The 17,949-nt window shown below is 40.3% G+C and overlaps 1 protein-coding gene across 6 annotated transcripts in view; it reads right to left on the bottom strand.

Moving 5' to 3' along the window:
- The window catches only part of rbfox3a (RNA binding fox-1 homolog 3a), a 289,238-nt gene extending 273,171 nt beyond the window's left edge, over window positions 1-16,067 (bottom strand). For all 6 annotated transcript variants that reach the window (XM_051416824.1, XM_051416821.1, XM_051416825.1 and 3 more), the window contains exon 1: window positions 16,007-16,067. In XM_051416824.1, the coding sequence (XP_051272784.1) occupies window positions 16,007-16,028 (22 nt within the window). In that variant the 5' untranslated portion in view covers window positions 16,029-16,067. The remainder of the gene's footprint in view (window positions 1-16,006) is intronic.
- Window positions 16,068-17,949: the final 1,882 nt, after the last annotated feature.

Genomic DNA, 17,949 nt, shown 5'->3' with positions numbered 1-17,949 from the left:
TGCTCCTTCACCACTCTTTCAGCTTCAAAGTAGAAACTATGATTAAGTATGGGAGTTTTTAGCCACACTATTGGTTTGGCTCTAGGGATGCCAATGTCAGTTAGTGTATCACTTTGGTCCAGCCTGAAAGATGTCAGCATTTATTGGATGGATTGCCATTATCAGAACAAAGTGTATATTTGCCTTGTGTGACCAAATAGCAACAAAATATATGACATTCCTCACTGACAGATTCCCTTTACTGAGTTAACCAGGACTGCACAGCTAAGCACCAAACTGAGCAACTTGTTATGGTGAATCACTTTTCCGGTGTGAATTCCAATTGTATACTACAGCAAGTGAAGCTAACTCCGTAGGGGCTCAGCTGCAGCTAATCAGTCCTGATGCTAATACGGGCTAATAAGTTAGCATAACAAGTGGGAGAGAGAAAGGCACAGTAGCATTAGCATACTGCCAGCTAATTAGCAAGCTGCTGATTAAAGGAGAGACTACAGCGGGACTAAAAGCTATATGAGCAAATCTTGTTTAGCAAACTAGCTCAACAGTGCTAGGACGATAAACATCCATCAGACACCTGTCAGGTTAGGTCACCACTCCTCATGGCCTACACAAAGATACACAGGTAGCAGGGGTTTTAACTGTTAATGTGTAAACACATACAAACACACTCTCTTGCAGCTATTGTGTGTGTGCGTGCACAGAGAAGCACAAACATGACCAGTTTCCACTGACATGTGTTCCATTAATATATGCTGTGGAAACCACATTCATGTTGACACGGGATTATTCATGACCTTTGACCTCTGGGGTTTCAGATCAGCTACAATTAGGCTTATATTCTCCTAACAGCACACACTGGCAAAACAATCCCAGCTTTGAAGTCTGTTTTCATTATTTCTAACTGCTCACCTGGTTACTGCTATAAACAGCAAGCTGCACGGTGGGGGAATAGTGTGTAGTGAATGTATACTGTATGTAAGATTTTAGTTTACTAAATCTACAGTAAATGTATTTGCCTAAAATGGGTTTACAGGTTTCATGAAAGTGCAATGCATTATTTAAACATTTCTCTACAGTTTCCAAACTCATTATATACTCCTGGAGATCAGATTTTTTTTGTTCTTCAAGTGTTTATCCCCCTAATGAATGCATGTCCAATATTCAGTCTGCTTTTAGCTCTGGTTTGGCCTCCTTCAACTGAGAAAATATCTGTCTCTTTAAATGCAAAATGCTCTGCTAGGTTCACCAGCTACTCTCTAACTTTACCTATCTGCCTTTTGGTGTTGAACAGGTAGTGTGCATTACAGCGGCCTACTGCTGCTGACAATGATTCTATGTAGTGGTGAGAGTGAACAAAAAAAGTTTAACATTAGAAAACATTAAGCTGAAAGAGGCTAAAAAGCTCTATATAGCTGAGTAGGCCATGCTTCTATATCCAAAAACAAGCTGTTGATTTGACCAGACACACAAAATATCTGCATAAAGTTGTGTGTACACACACCAGCATACAAAGTCGTAGCAAAGTATGTCTGAAGAGCATACACTTTAAAGGTATATCAGAACGTTTTCAGCCCAAGATGTGACTTTTTAATGAAAAATGGCAGTTAAAGGGACAGCGCAGTTATGAATCAATGAGTCTTGAAAGGCAGATGGTACAAGACGTCCTCTGCAAGGTGCATCTACACTAACAGTATGACCAGAGATCCTTTTATGTTAACAGCTTCAAGTGATTTACTAACTCAGCTGCAATATGTGGTTCGACTTTGGTCTCCACTTCTGTGACTTAAAGAATTCAACTTGTTTTGAGACAGATTTTGTTTATCAATGTCTTATTTTAGCGTTTAAAGATCCATTTCCAATATCTTTAAATCTTTAATCTTTAAATCTAGAAGTCTTTTTAACAACTTAAAAACTATACTCACCTTTTACCTGTATTTATTATGTATTTAAAAAGAACTCAGTTGCATGTTTTTACTGTATTCAAATTAGAATGAAGAAAGTAGAGGCCTGGGGAACTGACATGGCACAGACACAGTCTGTACCGCCAGTTAGGTAAGCTTTATTAATTAAAGAAGTCTCCTTGAGATAAAAAAAAATGTCTTCCATGATAAAAGACAAGAAATTGCATATATATATATATATATATTGCACAAAATTCACAAATATTATTAGACATATCAGTGACTATAGTAAAGTCATGATGGAGCTTAATGATGAGCAATGTAATGTCTCTATGTTCAGTTTGTGTTATACATTATTCCAGTACTAAGGTTTTTCACCTATGCAATATAGCTAAAATGAGGTCTTTTCTGTTTTTGGCTGATGCAGATATTCTAATTCACACTTTTGTTTCATCCTTACTTGATTATTGTAATGTCTTGTTGTCAGGCAAAAGTCTTTAAATCTTAACTAAAACTAGAAAATATGACCATAATACACAATTTTTAGCTTTCCTATATTGGCTCCCTATCCATGTCAGATCAGACTTTAAGGTGCTTCTGATCACTTACTAAACTGTACAAGCCCATTCATACCTGTCTGACCTCCTTAAACATTGATACAATGGTTTGAACTGCCTGAACATAAATGGGCCTTTATATTTGTCAGTGATTATCCTCCTATGCCAGTTCCAAACTATTTCACCAGGTAATTGATGAACTGAATGGCACCGTGTCCAGTTGGTTTTGGTTCTGATGGTAGCAGCAGCCTGAGCATACAGGATATCTCTATAGATAGTATAGTGGATGGGATAATGTTTTTCTGATTTGGAAATAGAAACAAGCTCTGTTCCAGTATGAGAATCGGAATTTACTTTTTAGTTTTTGAGTGAGGTGTTCAATGTGACATTTGCAGAACAATCTGCTATCTAACCAAGTATTTATACTGTATTGATTAGATTTCCATTGAGAGTATGGGTTGGGTTGGTGCAGAAATGCATATATGTAGTCTTTAGTTCTAGTGTTTTAGTTTTGCAGTTTGCAAAATTGTATTCACAACAAAACAGACAGATGTCATCAAAAACAAACCATTACCTGAAAAATCCTGGTTTGCTGTAGAGCCAGAGGTATAAAAGATAGGTATATATTGTCAGTATAAAATTGAAGGTTACAGTGCTGAGGTGGAAGACAGATATACTGTATATGTATAGAAAAATGAGGGCCGAATATTGATCTTTTTTGGACAATTTTGATCTGATCCAGGATCTGAACCAGCTGTAAGCAGAATCATCACATCTAATAAAAAGCAGCATACACCAGTGGGGTGCCTTGAGGACAGGTGAAGGGTAGTGCAAGATTTTTTTCATTAATTGTTTATTTATTGTGTGTTTCTAATAAGATTTTATTGTGTTGAGACAATAAAGCAGCATATACTGCGTCTGCTATTCTGTGATGGTGTGCCTGTTGCCTTGGTTTGTGTTCACACACTCTTTAAATACTGTATCTAGTCAGTGTAGTTTTCTATATCTCTTTTGATACTTTCACAACTGTAAAACAGACATAAAGCAGAGTTGTAAAACATCCCTTCTTTCAGTCTCTGCTCAGTCCCCCCCACCCCTCTACTTCCACACTGTTCAAACACTGTTGACTGTATTGGGCAATAGACTTTCCATTAAAGCCTTTTGCATAACCATGAAAGTGTTGCATGGAAGACTAGACGTTGAGCAAATATTCAATATGACCTTTTCTGAAGGCCTGTATTCCAATAAATACTAATTTCCTGTTGATCTAATTAGCGCCTGGAGGAATTTGTCTTCATCAATTATTGAGTAAAAACAGGAGGCACTATGGTCTGCCATTATGATGGATTTATTATGGTTGGGGGAGGGGAGGGAGGCTATTATTTATTTAGCAGTTCTTTAATTGCGTTGAAACCACCCGCTGACGTGTGCAACACTAAAGGAGTGGAATATAGTCCCGCTACAGTGCCACAGTCTCCCCATAGGCTATAGAGAGGGACAGAATAAACATGTGTTAGCTCAGTGGAGAGCCCTGTTTAAGTGAATATTAACTATGGTCACCTAGCTGCTTATTGTGTACTACATGCCCTACTTTCAGGCCATTTGTAATTCTATTATGCCCTGTGACTAATTCCCATGGGTATCTGGCTATATGTGACTTCAAGTTGCAACTTTTGTCATGTAGCCACAATAGTGTTCAAAAGGAGGAAATAATACAACAATCTAAAATATTAGCATGGTGACAGGATGGTTAGGATTGTCATTTTTTGTAGTTTCTTTCATATGTATCAGTTGAAATCCATTGTAGCAGAGACAACCAAATTAGACCCAATAGACACATGGCTGCATTAACACCATTAATCATAAGTTATTTCATCTGATCACTTTCCACCACAAAGCAACTGTTGATTCTCAGAGTAAAAGCTTCCATTAGTCCCTGTGTATCAACCGTTTCCATGGTTCATATTGCATTTGCTTTTAAAACACTCCTCCCAGCTTTGTTAAGTTGACCTTTGTATGAAAGCCAAAGCAATTTGCAGCTTTTCTCAGTGCAGCCCCATTAGTCATTAGGAGTGTAAATGACCAGGGACCTATAGGGAGTGGTCCCTGCATTGCATTGCTTGCAATTCACTGTTAAAACAAGCAGACTGACCAATAGTTCAGGAAAAGACTAAAGGCAAAATTATACTTTATGCATACTTGAGTGCTCGAGGGTCCACTACGTGAAGTCAATTTTGTCATCACAGGGTGTAGGCTCTGTGTTGACTGGACTGTCTTCAAGAACACTGGTGATCCAGGGAGTGCGATTGCCCCTCCAGTGCCCCCATGTTTGCAAAAAAGTGCCCACTTGGATGTGGTTCATACAGTTTGCTTTGTTGGGTGCATTACATTATGATCCTTTCACTCCCCAATTCCACCACCAGCTCTACAGGTATTATTGCCTCTAAACTAATATACAAAAACAATTCACATATCAGCTTGTTGTCATTGTCAGTTTTGTTTCACAAAAAAATGTAGACTGGGTTTTACAGTGCCTGGCAGTATCCTCCCACAAATCCAGTAGTGATGGGCAAACTGATTCTTTTCACAGAAGCAGATCCTTTGAGTTGATGAACAGTTTTTATACTTTTTGCTAAATGTGGTGTTAGTTTCACCCTGCCACTCTGTATATACTGAACACTAAAAAAGAGTCATTCAAAAAGATCTGTTTGTTCATTTTTGCCAATCTGCTTGTGTGCACAGTGCAGCAGCTCAGACACTAAGCAACCTGTAGATGAAGAGAAAGAAAAACACGCTCTGCACAGAGGAAGCACTGGTAGCTGCTCAGTCTGAGGACAGACAGGATGGACTTCTACAATGTCTGGAACCTGATGCATTACTGGTGTTTGATAGTAAGCTATCAACATGATTAGCAATTATGTATTCAGCCTGCATGTTTAAGATTCTTCTTCTTCAGTTTTACAGTCAGCAGATAGCTTGTTGCAGGTTTAAATATCCTCAATGGTATTGATCAGTTGTTTATTGTTAATATTAAGTTGCACACTATCTGTTGTGCACATGCACGTATCCTTCCACTCCCCCCCCCGCAGGTGAAAATATCTCATCTTAATTGAATTAAATAAATAAATTATTAGCAGTGGAGTCACAAAGTGAATACAAAACGGCGCCACCTTCACACACACACACACACACACACACACACACACACACACACACACACTGCAGTAGAGTACAGTAGAGGCTACAGTGTAAGTGATGAAGCAGCAGAAGCGCGCTGGCGTCGATGAGGATCCAGCCTGACATTTATTAAAGCACTCTTCCTCTCGTGCTGCAACACTGGGACTTCCACATAGAGCCAGTGGACGAGGCATAATTAAAAAGATAATGGTGCTGGCAGTGGCCTGGCTGGCATGGCTCGAGGGCTGCCCACCGCTATCTGGGCAGCCAGAAATGAGAGGCGATCCATTTCAGTTCGTCCTCCCACAGTCCCTCTCTGCGGACTAAAAGCATATAATACCTACAACCTCTCACGGCGTCTGAGTGGACCGGAGCTGAGCGGGAAGGTGGGAGTCGCAGATAGGGCCTTATCTCGCAGTTTAAAATTTAATTGTCGTCTTCCCTCTGCTAGGTTTTTCCTCCACCTTTACTTCAATCTTTAATGAAGATTAAGGAGTCCCAACTAAGCCTTATCAACATGACTGAGGAGGAGAGGAAAGGCCTAATCAGGGGTAGCCTTCACAGGCACACACATCCAATCCTACTACTAACCTGTGCCACACACTACAGGCTGCTGCTACCCACCTACTGTAATATCACCATGCAGTTAAACAGAACAGTTTGTAGCTGTGGTTTTTATACAGTAACAAGACCAACAGAGCGGTTAGCCTTTCCTACTGAATCAAGCTTCACATCAGTTTCCGTACACTACTACAAGAGTTAAACTTTCATGCATTTCAATTATTTAGTTCTAAATGGTCACCTCATGTATTTGGATGAAGTTGCTCATGAAAAATTAGGTGTGCCTAAATTCAGTTTGCTACAGCTGTTATTTCAATGTGTCAGATCCATATTTAATCAACATTTCCCCAGCTAAAAAAAAGACACAATAAGTTCTTTTTGCCAAATTAAATATGATTGTTGCCTGAAATCGCAGCCCACTGGGAGGACGACATCAGTGTAAGTGTCCAAAACTGTTACAAATAAGGTATTCATTTATTTACTGTTTCCTGATTTGCCACTGGTTGAGGTTTGTTTTTATCTAAGAGCAAAAGTTACTTGGTTAGAGTTAAACCTGTAGTGAGGAACTCTCATCTCCCTCCTCTGGCAGTGAGAAAAATTCCACAAAAAACAGACCAGTCAAGACGGGCCTGACTGTGGCCGCGGCAGGGTGTTCTTGTAGAGCACACTTTGATAGGTTATTATTACACTCAGTGCTCCATACAAAACCCACAGCTCAACTAATGATAATAATGTCCCAATTTCAACAAAAAAGTATTTTAATAGACAAGCTTAGCAATTATCCAATATCTCCAGAGTCGGGCCAGTGTGCTGCTGTCGACCAGCCTTGGAGTCGAGCGGTTTGATGGTGGGTCCACAAAGTAGAAAGAGGATGGGGTACTATGAAATAGTGCCTTGTTGCCAGGGGTTGGCAAGCTAACCGATCACTTTGAGGACGGACTCGGCCTCTTGCACTGGTGAGTAATTGCGCCCTTTTTGGTTTAAAACGCCGGCATTAATCAGCGTTGTTTAGGGATTTGCTCAATTCACGATTGAATACAATTTACAATATGATTTTCTTTTAAAACAAAATCAGACTGACGTAAAAAAAAAAAGGTTTCTTGTGCAAAACAATGTATATTTCATTTTCTTTGTAATACAGCTACTGAAACGAGTGACGTAGCACAAGCAAAGACAAAAGTAGCTAGCGCCCTCTGCTGTTTTTTGGGATTCGTTTTTCAATTTGGCTCTTCACATATTTGTATCGCGAACTGTCTTGCAATATACCTTTACATTTCTGGTCTTTGGTCATACATACATGTAATTGTATTGTAATATGTAATAGTATAGATTAGCAGTACAGCATATGAAATGTTGAGACTGAGGACACAAATGCAGGATAACATCCACATCCTTTGATGTGATAAGGACACACATACAAAAACACACAGAACCACACAAACTCCACGTGGATCAGCTCACAGCCATCTCAAATCAACAGCTGACAGAGGACGACCCATTAATAACAGCCCCTGTTAGATCTCAGCCAGTCAGAGGAGAAAGAACCCAAATTGATATCCTGGATTCAATCTTAATCCCATGACACAATCCTGCCTCCACTAAAGCTCAGAGACGCACTCCATTTATCAGATAGAAGTCGCTATTTTCATTAAAGTCATATTATCGCACGTATTTACACACAGAAGCATGCACATATGAGTATGCATATATGTGCGCGCACACACACACACACACACACACACACACACACACACACACACTGAATAAGGAGAAAAGGTTTCCATATCAGAATGGAAGTGGAGGTTGTGTGTCTCTTATTGATATCAGAGAGGAGGGAAAGAGCAATATTGGCACCTAAATTACTTGCAGGGCAAGTTTTCTCTCTCTCTTTAAAACACACATACACACACACACGTACATCTTCCCACAAGACAGGAGCAGCATTCACACCAAATCAGGGCTAAGTGGATGTGACATATGGGGAGATGAAGAACACGCTTTTTTATTTGTATAACACTGCGTTTGTGTGTGGGGTTTTTTTTACGTTCCGCCTTCTTCTGCTTTTCTGTGATACAAGTTGTGGGATGATAGCATAGTCAAAATTGCTTCTGCAGGAAGACGCAAAGCTGCATAAGTGTGTGTGTGTGTGTGTATCTATACTTCTCTCTATATGAAGTTTAGGGCATCGAATGTGAGTCAATTCACTAATAACTGGCAACTCTGCATCTGCAGCCAAATCCCATACGGGTCCTCATATGTAAAGTGCTTTCCACTGAGCAGAAATTACTCCCATCTGCCCTCCTCACACACGCACACCCACACGCATACATCCGCACACATATGCACACAGCCACATGCACATATCTAGATGGCCGAGAGGGATGAGGGAGGGAGAGAGAGAGAGAGACAGAGAAAAGCTGACTTAAACATTTTTCTCCATTTCACAAAAGTAGCTGTGCTGTTGTCAACATGATGAATGAGAGAATAAAAAGAGAGAGAGACATAGAAAGAAATGAGAGAGAGGGAGGTTGTGGAGGAACAAGTTTTAGAGGAAGGGGGATTGTGGAACTGTCTGACCTGAAGATGTGACAGCAGCTGTTGAACATTTTCATTTTTGATATTTTAAGTGGTGGAATCCAAATTAGAATGTTTGTATAGGTGTGTGTGTGTGTGTGTGTGTGTGTGTGTGTGTGTGTGTGTGTGTGTGTGTGTCTGTGACAATTATGTAATGACAGTGCGTGCAAACATGCCCTTTCACTCATTTAATGATTAGACGGTCAGCCCGTTAAAGTGTGTGTGTGCTTGCATGCACACATGCGCACACACACATTTACTGTATGACCCCATCCTGCTGCTGGTCATTAAACAGGTGAGAACTGACTCTAACAAGCAGCCTCAGCATGTTACTGCGATGGACTGAAAAGCTGCATGTTCGGCATATAGGCTGGAGTGAGTGTGTGTCAGTGCATAATGTTGTGAAAAATGTGACGCTAGAAAGGCAGCATGCTGTCAAACAACTGATGTCTTGATTTTATTTATGTATTTATTTATTGAAAAATCTGCTAAAATGTTGGATTAGAATATCAAAATAACTGAAAAAAACAACAGTTTAAAGGGTATTTCAATAAGCCAGGGGTGGAGCCAGATGTTGCAACCATCAGGGCTTAGCACAAACCTATGGGGGGGTCCAGGGGCATGCTGCCCCAGGGAGATTTTTTTTCCATTTACAGCATATATGTATGTTTGCACTAAATGAAAAACATCATAGTTGACCAGTTAAAAAAATCTATTTTGTATCTAATTGCTCTCCAACTGTCTGAAATCAAAAGACAACATATGTAGAGGATGGTTTTTCACTCCTGCCACCTAAAAAGAGGTCGTGTCCATACTCCATAAGAGAGTTAGCTTGTTAGCATGTTCACTGAGGTGACACAAGACAGCAAACCCGCCATGACAATGTTAGGGCGTACCTGTAATATATGTCGATACGTCCCCAGTAATAGAACTTTTGCTCTGTTGATTTTCCAGTCCAGTCAGAGAGATTGAATGGAAAAAAACAAAAGTTTAAATTTTTATATATATATTTTGGGGGGCTTTTGCCTTTATAGACAAGACAGTTCAAGATAGACAGGAAAGCTGCAGCAAGGACAGCCTTGGTTCATGGGAAACCAGCTCTACAAGAGCTACCAGGGCGCTCCAAATAGCACAAAGTTGAAGTTATTTTAAAATTCTACAAGATTTTGGCCTTTTGGGAAAAGCCCAAGAAGCCACCCCCCTGCTTGTCCATGGTGATAACTCTTAAGCCAAGATCCAGAAGGCAAAACGGCTTATAGTTTGAGTTTCTATTTCTCTAAAGAAAAGCATCCGGGTTAAGATTTTAGTGGAAAAGCATTTTGGTGGATTCACTGGTTTTATTTCCAAATTGGTGGTTTTGTTAAATGTAATAAACTGGGGCTTTGGTCAATATCTGTACAGCTGCGTTTCTGCCATGCTGGACTGTTGTGCAGTAGCTTCCCCAGATCTCTGCTATGAAATTGATAATTAAAATGTTGCCAAGACTATGAAAAAACAACCCTAATACAAGAAAAAAAGGATCTTGTGGTAGAGATTAAAAATGCACCACAAATACATAGCCTACTACACACAACAGCTACTGCTGTAAGGAAAGGTTCTTAACTCCACCAACTAAGGTTAAATCAGAATATGGGGGGGGGAATGATGCAACTTATTTGACTGTAACTTATTATGCAGATAAATGTAGTTGTTGAAAAACAAATGTTTTTTTTTCTCGGTAGATCACTGACCAGAGTGAATGCCAAGCTGCAAATGTGCAAACAGCAAGGCAGTCAGCAGCATAGACCAAGGATTGACTGCTCTGACACATTTCAACACTGCATTTTTAAACAATCCTGCAAATGTGATACCCTTCAAAGTGTGTGAGAGCAGTGCAATGAAAAGAGAGAGGAAAAGACAAAAGACAAAAAAGTTAAATATCTGGTACCACCTGCTGGTCAGAGTCAGAGGAGATGAAACACCATCACATCTACACACTCTCATCTATTCTTTTCCCCCCTAATGCCTGAGAGAAAAATATAGAACTCAACTGAAGCAAACACTTTAGAAAGATATGATACGAAGTGTTGAAAAACAGCACAGAGCATGTCTGAGTGAGCCGATGAAGGCGTAGAGGGAAGGTTTATTCATGATGATGTTTGGAATTCATTGCCTGAGAGTTCTCTAGCCTATTATAACCAGTAAAACAACATGAATATTCAATGTGAAATGCCCCTCTCCTCTGGATGGCCCCAAGGACTTGCCGGCTGATTGTGATCCATGGCAGCTGACAATCGGCCCATTGCAGAGGGCCATAACCTGGTGCTTGTGTGCTGATGACAGTGTGAGGCGCAGGCCTCAAACGGAGCAGTAATTGGACATTACTCCTGCGGAGAGAGGCTAAAAGCATCTCCGCCACTCTTTGTGCTGACATCCCTCTTTTACTCTCATCACACTCTTCTCCATTTCCCTTCGTTCTGGCCAGCGCTCCTTTAATTGTAATGGCCTTTCTGGGAGTGTTAAAAGCAGCTCAGAGACACTGGACATCACTTTAACAAATACAAAGAGAACCTTCATCATTTACACTCCTGAGCTGTGTGTTTGTGTGTCTTTACAATGAAATCCATTGAATCCACAATGATCACAGCCTCTATTGAGCCTTTTCAACCTTTAGTGTTGATATTCGCAACTGAACAGAGGACATTTGTAGTGTATAATCATGCTTATATATGTGTGTGTGTCAGTTAAATCATCACCATGGCGATCTTTCCTCTTAGCCCCAGATGCTAGTGTTTATCTGTGTTAATAATGTAAGGGTGGCTTTAACAGCTCACCGGTTGCTTTGTGCTATCACCATTAAAGCTAAGCTTTAATTTTTAATGACGGGGAAACAAACTCACAGCTTAACAACATTAACAAATGACTATGGGGTCAAATTCCACCAATCAGCACGGAGCAATCAGCCCGGAGCAATCAGTGTCACAGGTACGGTTTGGATTCGTTTGTGCATCCAGGGATCAGTTAGTAGTCATTGTAGTTAATGTCTCTCTGGCTGGATCAAGCCGCTGTCTTGTTTCGTTAATTTTACCAAGATGTGCTGTGATACTGTCCCATCTGTTTCTAACTGATGGCAAATATGTGACAAATGTAAAATAACCATGGAGATGAACAACAAGAGCTTCCATTAACCCTTGGGCCGTAGAAAGCCCTCAACTTAATTGTATAATTTTGAGAAGACAAGTTTCAAGAAGCTTTACATGCTGCTAGAGAGGTACACTTGTTTAGGACTCACCACTGAACTGAGCTTTAGATAGAAAGGGTACACTATTAATCACTGGAGGAGGCTTTACATTTGTTGTATCTGTGATCTTAAAAAGATGTTTTTGGCGACAAGCAACTTAATCAAAAACCTAAAAATAAGGACACTCTAACATCTTGCAAAGGGAGCTCAACAGTCACAGTTTTTTTGTTACTTTGTGTTTATGCTTTAGAACCAAGAACCACAACAATTACCTCGTTTTTAGTGAGTGAACAGGAAGTTGTTTTCCATTCAGTTGGTCAATGAACCTTTGGACCTTGAACTTTCTTTTCTGAAGCTGCTGACGGCCGCTTTCTGTCAATATTTTTCAGTCAGACACATTTTTTTTAAGTCAATATGAATATTCAAACTGCCCCAGTATTTCACACTGCACTTGACAGAGTGGAAAAACATTGATACCACAGTACACAAAGACGCCATACATGCTAAGTTTTTGATGGGGATTAAAAGGAAAAACACACTATTAGCATGTACATCAACACCCACTGTTCAAAATGAAAAGACATGCAACTCTCACTGAGTATATTTTCATGTGTATGACTTAATATAATGTGACATGGCTCATGTTGTCTTTTGGACAATTCAGTTTTCCCTAACATTCTAGGTAGTGTAAATGGGTGGGAAGTCAGTGAGGGATCACATGTGTTTCCCAGTGGTTAGGGCACAGAGAGAGGCTGGATCTAGAAGGGGCCGTGAGAACCAAGGTGCAAACCCCACCCTCTTAGCTCACTAATGAGGGAAAAGAAAATGATTGCTAGAGGAGGCACATGGCAGCATACAGACAAACAGAGAGTTAGCAGAGACAAAGCAATGTAATGCATGGGGAACTGGCCATTCCAACTTGGAAGAAATAGGGGACATGCCAGCATATCACTTCCAACCAAATCAATGCATTTGGTTTAACTGGACTTCAAACTTCAAACCTGTCAGATGTGTTTTTGTTGTGATGCCCTGAAGACCCAAAAAGCTGTGGCTTGCAGTGTCACCATGTTACGTCACAGCCAAACTCAGACAGTTAAGGTTGCCAAAGGAAGAAGCGTTCAGGAGTGGGAACAGGGACTGGTTTAGGCTTTTCATTTTAAAACACATATATTTTTTGCTTTACAACTAGCCACACTACTCTAGCATTTTCAAGCCCCGGAAGCAGAGACCTTTGGAAAGTGCTGGCCCCACAGGGTTGCATTTTGGTCTGGATGGCTAGTGCTTATGTTCACTTCTTGATTGGGTCTTATCAGTCACTTGTCTTTTCCTGATTTGTCATGTCCCTATTACATAACTGCTTTCCAGAAAAACGGCCTTGACTGCCAGTGGCTTATTCAACATGGATGGAACAGGATAACTGGAGAACTGCTGTGTTTCGACTTACCTGACAAGTTAATTTTAGTCATCATCTGATGGCCATCACCTTCTTCCTGAGACCGTACTACATCAAAAAAATGAGTACAGGGCCCAAAGTGAAGGATTTTGTTGTCAACTTCTACCAAACACACACTATCCCACAATGCTTGGGAGCAAATAACTACACACACATTAAAGTAAAGCAACCCCTGGCTAAATCATTACACTACATCAACAGAAAGGGTAAACATTCTTTGAATGTACATGCGTGCTGTCTCATGGACATTGTTGTCAATAATGGATTCATTTTGTTAATGTTGTCATTGACCATTCAATGTTTAAAAGTTTGCTTGTGTATGATAGCTTTGGTTAGCCTGCTGTTAAGTTTGTCCAGCAAGGTGATTGGCTGAAATCTGCCATCCCTCCAGGACTTGTACCCCGCCAGGACCCTGAGGCCTGCACCTGTCCTACAAACATTTTGGGACTCTCACCTCTAGCAGGAGGCTGTGGACTCTCATGACCAAAACCTTGTGGCATGAGGACAGTTTCTTCCCATCTGAGGCTGGCCTCATAAGTAAGGCCCAGGACCCCCACTGACAATGACTGTCATTTCTGAAACTGTGATAAAATGCTCGTCCGGACGGAGATCGTTTTCATTTTAAAACAGCATTTTAAAATGCTATAACTGGTAGAAATGATGAAAAAAATCAGAGGAATTTGTAAAATAGATTCAATCTATCAGTACCCAGGTTGCATAAAAACAACAATTATTATTTTCTTGATGCTGAAGTTCAATAAAATACCGATATCGACCCTGTATATTGGTACACATCAAACACAGTTTTGTTATAACAGCTCTTGAACTGTATCACCAACACACATCTCACCACAGAGCTTCAAAGGCGCCACAACTCTCTCCAACAATGATCCTCTCTTTGAGCCATGCACAACTTTCCAATTAGCTGCCATGTCAGTGTGATTGGGCTGCAGAGCCTTGATTGGGCCTGGAGGCCTGCTGACGAACACTGATAGAGGCTAAACCAGGCCAAGCTGTAATTGATATTATGAAGAGGGAGGAGGATTTGTGTGTGTGCGAGCTCCAGCTTATTATGTGTATTATAAATTCCTGTCACTCCCTCGTGGCATACGTTGATTAAACTGATTTCTACTATAAAATATTTCACAAGTGTGCTGTATGGTGTTTGCTCTAAGAAGCTCAGATCATAGTCTCTTCTAATGATAATTTGTGTATAATATCCAAATAAATCTACAATATAGCTTCCTAATGTCTGTGTATTTTCTAAAAACGTTTGCCACAAAAGGTGCTGAACACAATGTCAAGCCATCAGAGGCATGGGCTACACACTGGAGTGAAGCAGAGGCTGCAGAGCAACCACATGGACTGTGTATATTTCCACAGATCTAAGCTGGTTGTGATTGATCTTTTCTCCTGCTATTAGATTGGTATTGATGCGCTGGCAGGACAGATGGCCACACCTACAGCCAGAGTCATGCTTCAGAACCTCAAATTTAATCGAAATAATAATACATTTTTTATGATCAAGCTGCACGGAGGTTTGAGAGCGAGCGCCGAGTTGCAGAGAGTGTGCAGGGTAACATTAGGACCGAGCGTTTACAGCCAGCATTTACGAGTCTGCACTAAAACATACCGAGCACGCAGTGGAAACTGGGAAACATAATGGCAAAACACTTTGTGTTTAAGATCCAAAAGCTACGGCGCAAGTTCATCCAACACAAGGCTTGGTGGCAGCCAAACAGTCAACATTGTAACGGGAGACATTTGAGTATTCGGTTATCTCTGCTTTCAAAATGTCTCTGCATGATTAACAACTGCTGCTACATGCTCCACGTCTGAGGGCAATTTAGAATTCTTCATCTACAAACTCACTACAATTTTCTTATCCTTCCTCCCTTTCAACAACCAAAACTGTCTTTTAATCTAAAATAAAAGCACAGTGAGAGGTCTAGCTGTACATAATATTTCATCGACGCTTGTCAATAATAGATACCACGTTTATAACTGTGGATATCTTCACCCCAACAGGCCTCTTCTTTTTCTAATTTAATTATTACATAGGAAGGGAGAGAGAGCGAGAGAGGGGAGGGAGCAAGAGGGATGGTAGAGAGGAGAAAACGAGAGAAAGAAGAAAGGTGGATGGGTAGATAGATAGCCAGATAAAGAGAAAGAGGGAGAGAGTGTGCAGTGGTGTGGCAGAGGCAGGCAAAATTAAAGAGGCTTTTTTGTGGCGTTTAATATCCATTCATTGGCTGGACTGCTGACACAGTGAGAGCACTGCGCTCAGGATTTATAGCCACTTCTAATGGGCATGCCCAGAACCAAAGCACTGCAGTCAGCACATTCTCCCCCTGCGTACACACACTCACAAAGGCAGCCCACTGAACACACACACACACACACCTGCGTAGCTGTGCTGTAGATGTCTGAGCACATGTATCAGTGAACCCACTGGATGTGAGAACATACAAATGTGGTCCTGTTGGGAGGTACACACACACACACACACACACACACACACACACACACACACACACACACACACAAAAACATAAACACTGACCTGCCCAACTGGGGGTCTCCATGTACAGCCGACTGGTCGGAGAGGAGGGACCTTTGCGCTGCCCTGTTAGACAAGAGAGAAAATAGAGGAAAAGGTTAGCCATCACAGACACATTTTAACATCAAACACAGGCTATTTGAAACAAACCATCCAGACAGAGATGAGACACATTCACGTGTTAAAAGTCTGATGGTTCAACCAGACATAATTCCTGTATATGTGTGTATGCTACCAGACAGAAAATAGTTCACTGTGTGTGTGAGTGTCACTGCAGTAGGACATTGTACTGTAATTTTCAATGCTGGCATGTGAGAATTAAATAATTCACCTCTTTGAAAGAACTAAGCGGGCTCTGAATGGAAACTAAGAAAAACTTTACTTCACTTTTAAAATATAAAACAAATAGACTATTTTACACTTATTATTTAGTAGATACACAGAGAAAAAATGAATGAACCACCCTGGAATAAATGCTACCATCATAAAGGTTGTAATGTTCAGCTTTTGAAACTCTTTTAGGGAGCTGTTGATCCAACTGTATGGAGTGTGTATTTATATTCATGTATTAAAGGTCTAGTGTGTAGGATTTAGTGCCATCTAGTGGTGTAGTTGCAGACTGTAGCTCCCTCACTTCCCCCTTATGTTCCAAGCGCAAAACATGAGACAGTGTTTGGATTTTCCATTCTCGGCTACTGTGGAAAACATGGTGGTTCAACATTGTGGACTCCATGAAAGGCGACCCATGGATTCTGTAGTATTGTAGTCCATAGTACTATGTATGAAAACAGCTCATTCTAAGGTAACAAAACATAAGAGTCCCTAGGTGATTATACACTAATTACAACATACCTATGAATATTATATTCCCTTTCTGACAATTAATCCTCCTCAATGTGACACACTGGACCTTTAATATATGAATGTTTTGCCCACTATGTTTAGACTCTCACCTAAAATTAGAGAAGCACATTAAATTGTTGAGAAAACTTCCATAACTTTAGACTTATTAGAGAGTGCGTAACAGTTCATGCTGCTAATAGCTTCATGCACTCTATGATATTTTTACATTTAAGTTACTGTACTGTGTAACCTCTTCCTCAGAAGCAGCATCTACAGTAACTAAGTCTCTTATGATGTTTTCCCATCAAGCAATCCAAATTGGAAAATTAAATATATGGGTTAGGGTTAGGGTTTGATAATTTTATCAAATTTGCTAATCTTAAACTCATCTACATATGCCTACATGAGAACTTCAGGCTCAGTAACACGTGGAGCATCCAACAGGAACTGTAAAGAGTACAAAATGTGGAACTCCTTACCTACAGAACTCAAACTGGATCCTGACTGGGATCATTTAAACAGTTTCTGAAGAGGGATCAGTCATGTAGTCATAAATGACACTCTAATGTATTACTTTGTGTCCTGTATTGTTCTGTCTGTTTTTCTTGCTGACTTCTGTGTTTTTAATGATCATACTTATTGTGGAGTTCGTGTTTTGTACTCTCTCTTGTGTATTTGTTAAGTTTTATGTATTTTAAAAGCCCATCTAGGGACAGGCATTGCAATTTAGCTTAAGCTATAAATGCAGTGGTGTGTGGCATTTGTTTATGCTACACACAAAAAAATTCATTAAATTAAAAATACCAGCTAGGGTAGTCTAAATATTAGAAACACATGTGATTATAACCCATTACAATTCAACAGCGGCGTCTAAAACACATTTATTATAGGGCTGATGAATGAGACTATGTTAGGTTTATCTAGGTGTACCTAATAAACTGCCAACTGCATGTATACAATTATAAATAATGGTTAGTTAGGTTGTTTTGAAATTTAAAATGTCAGCAAATTGTCCTTTCCAGTTTCTCCAACTGCAGGGGGACAATGTTATTTTGTCTCAGCAACAGCCCCAAACCCAACGATATTCAGTTTACAGTATAACA

The sequence above is a fragment of the Dicentrarchus labrax genome, unplaced genomic scaffold (genome assembly GCF_905237075.1).
Source record: "Dicentrarchus labrax unplaced genomic scaffold, dlabrax2021, whole genome shotgun sequence".
Lineage (NCBI taxonomy): Eukaryota > Metazoa > Chordata > Actinopteri > Moronidae > Dicentrarchus > Dicentrarchus labrax.
Note: the sequence above shows the minus strand (reverse complement) of the source record. Positions and strands in the feature narration are given on the sequence as shown.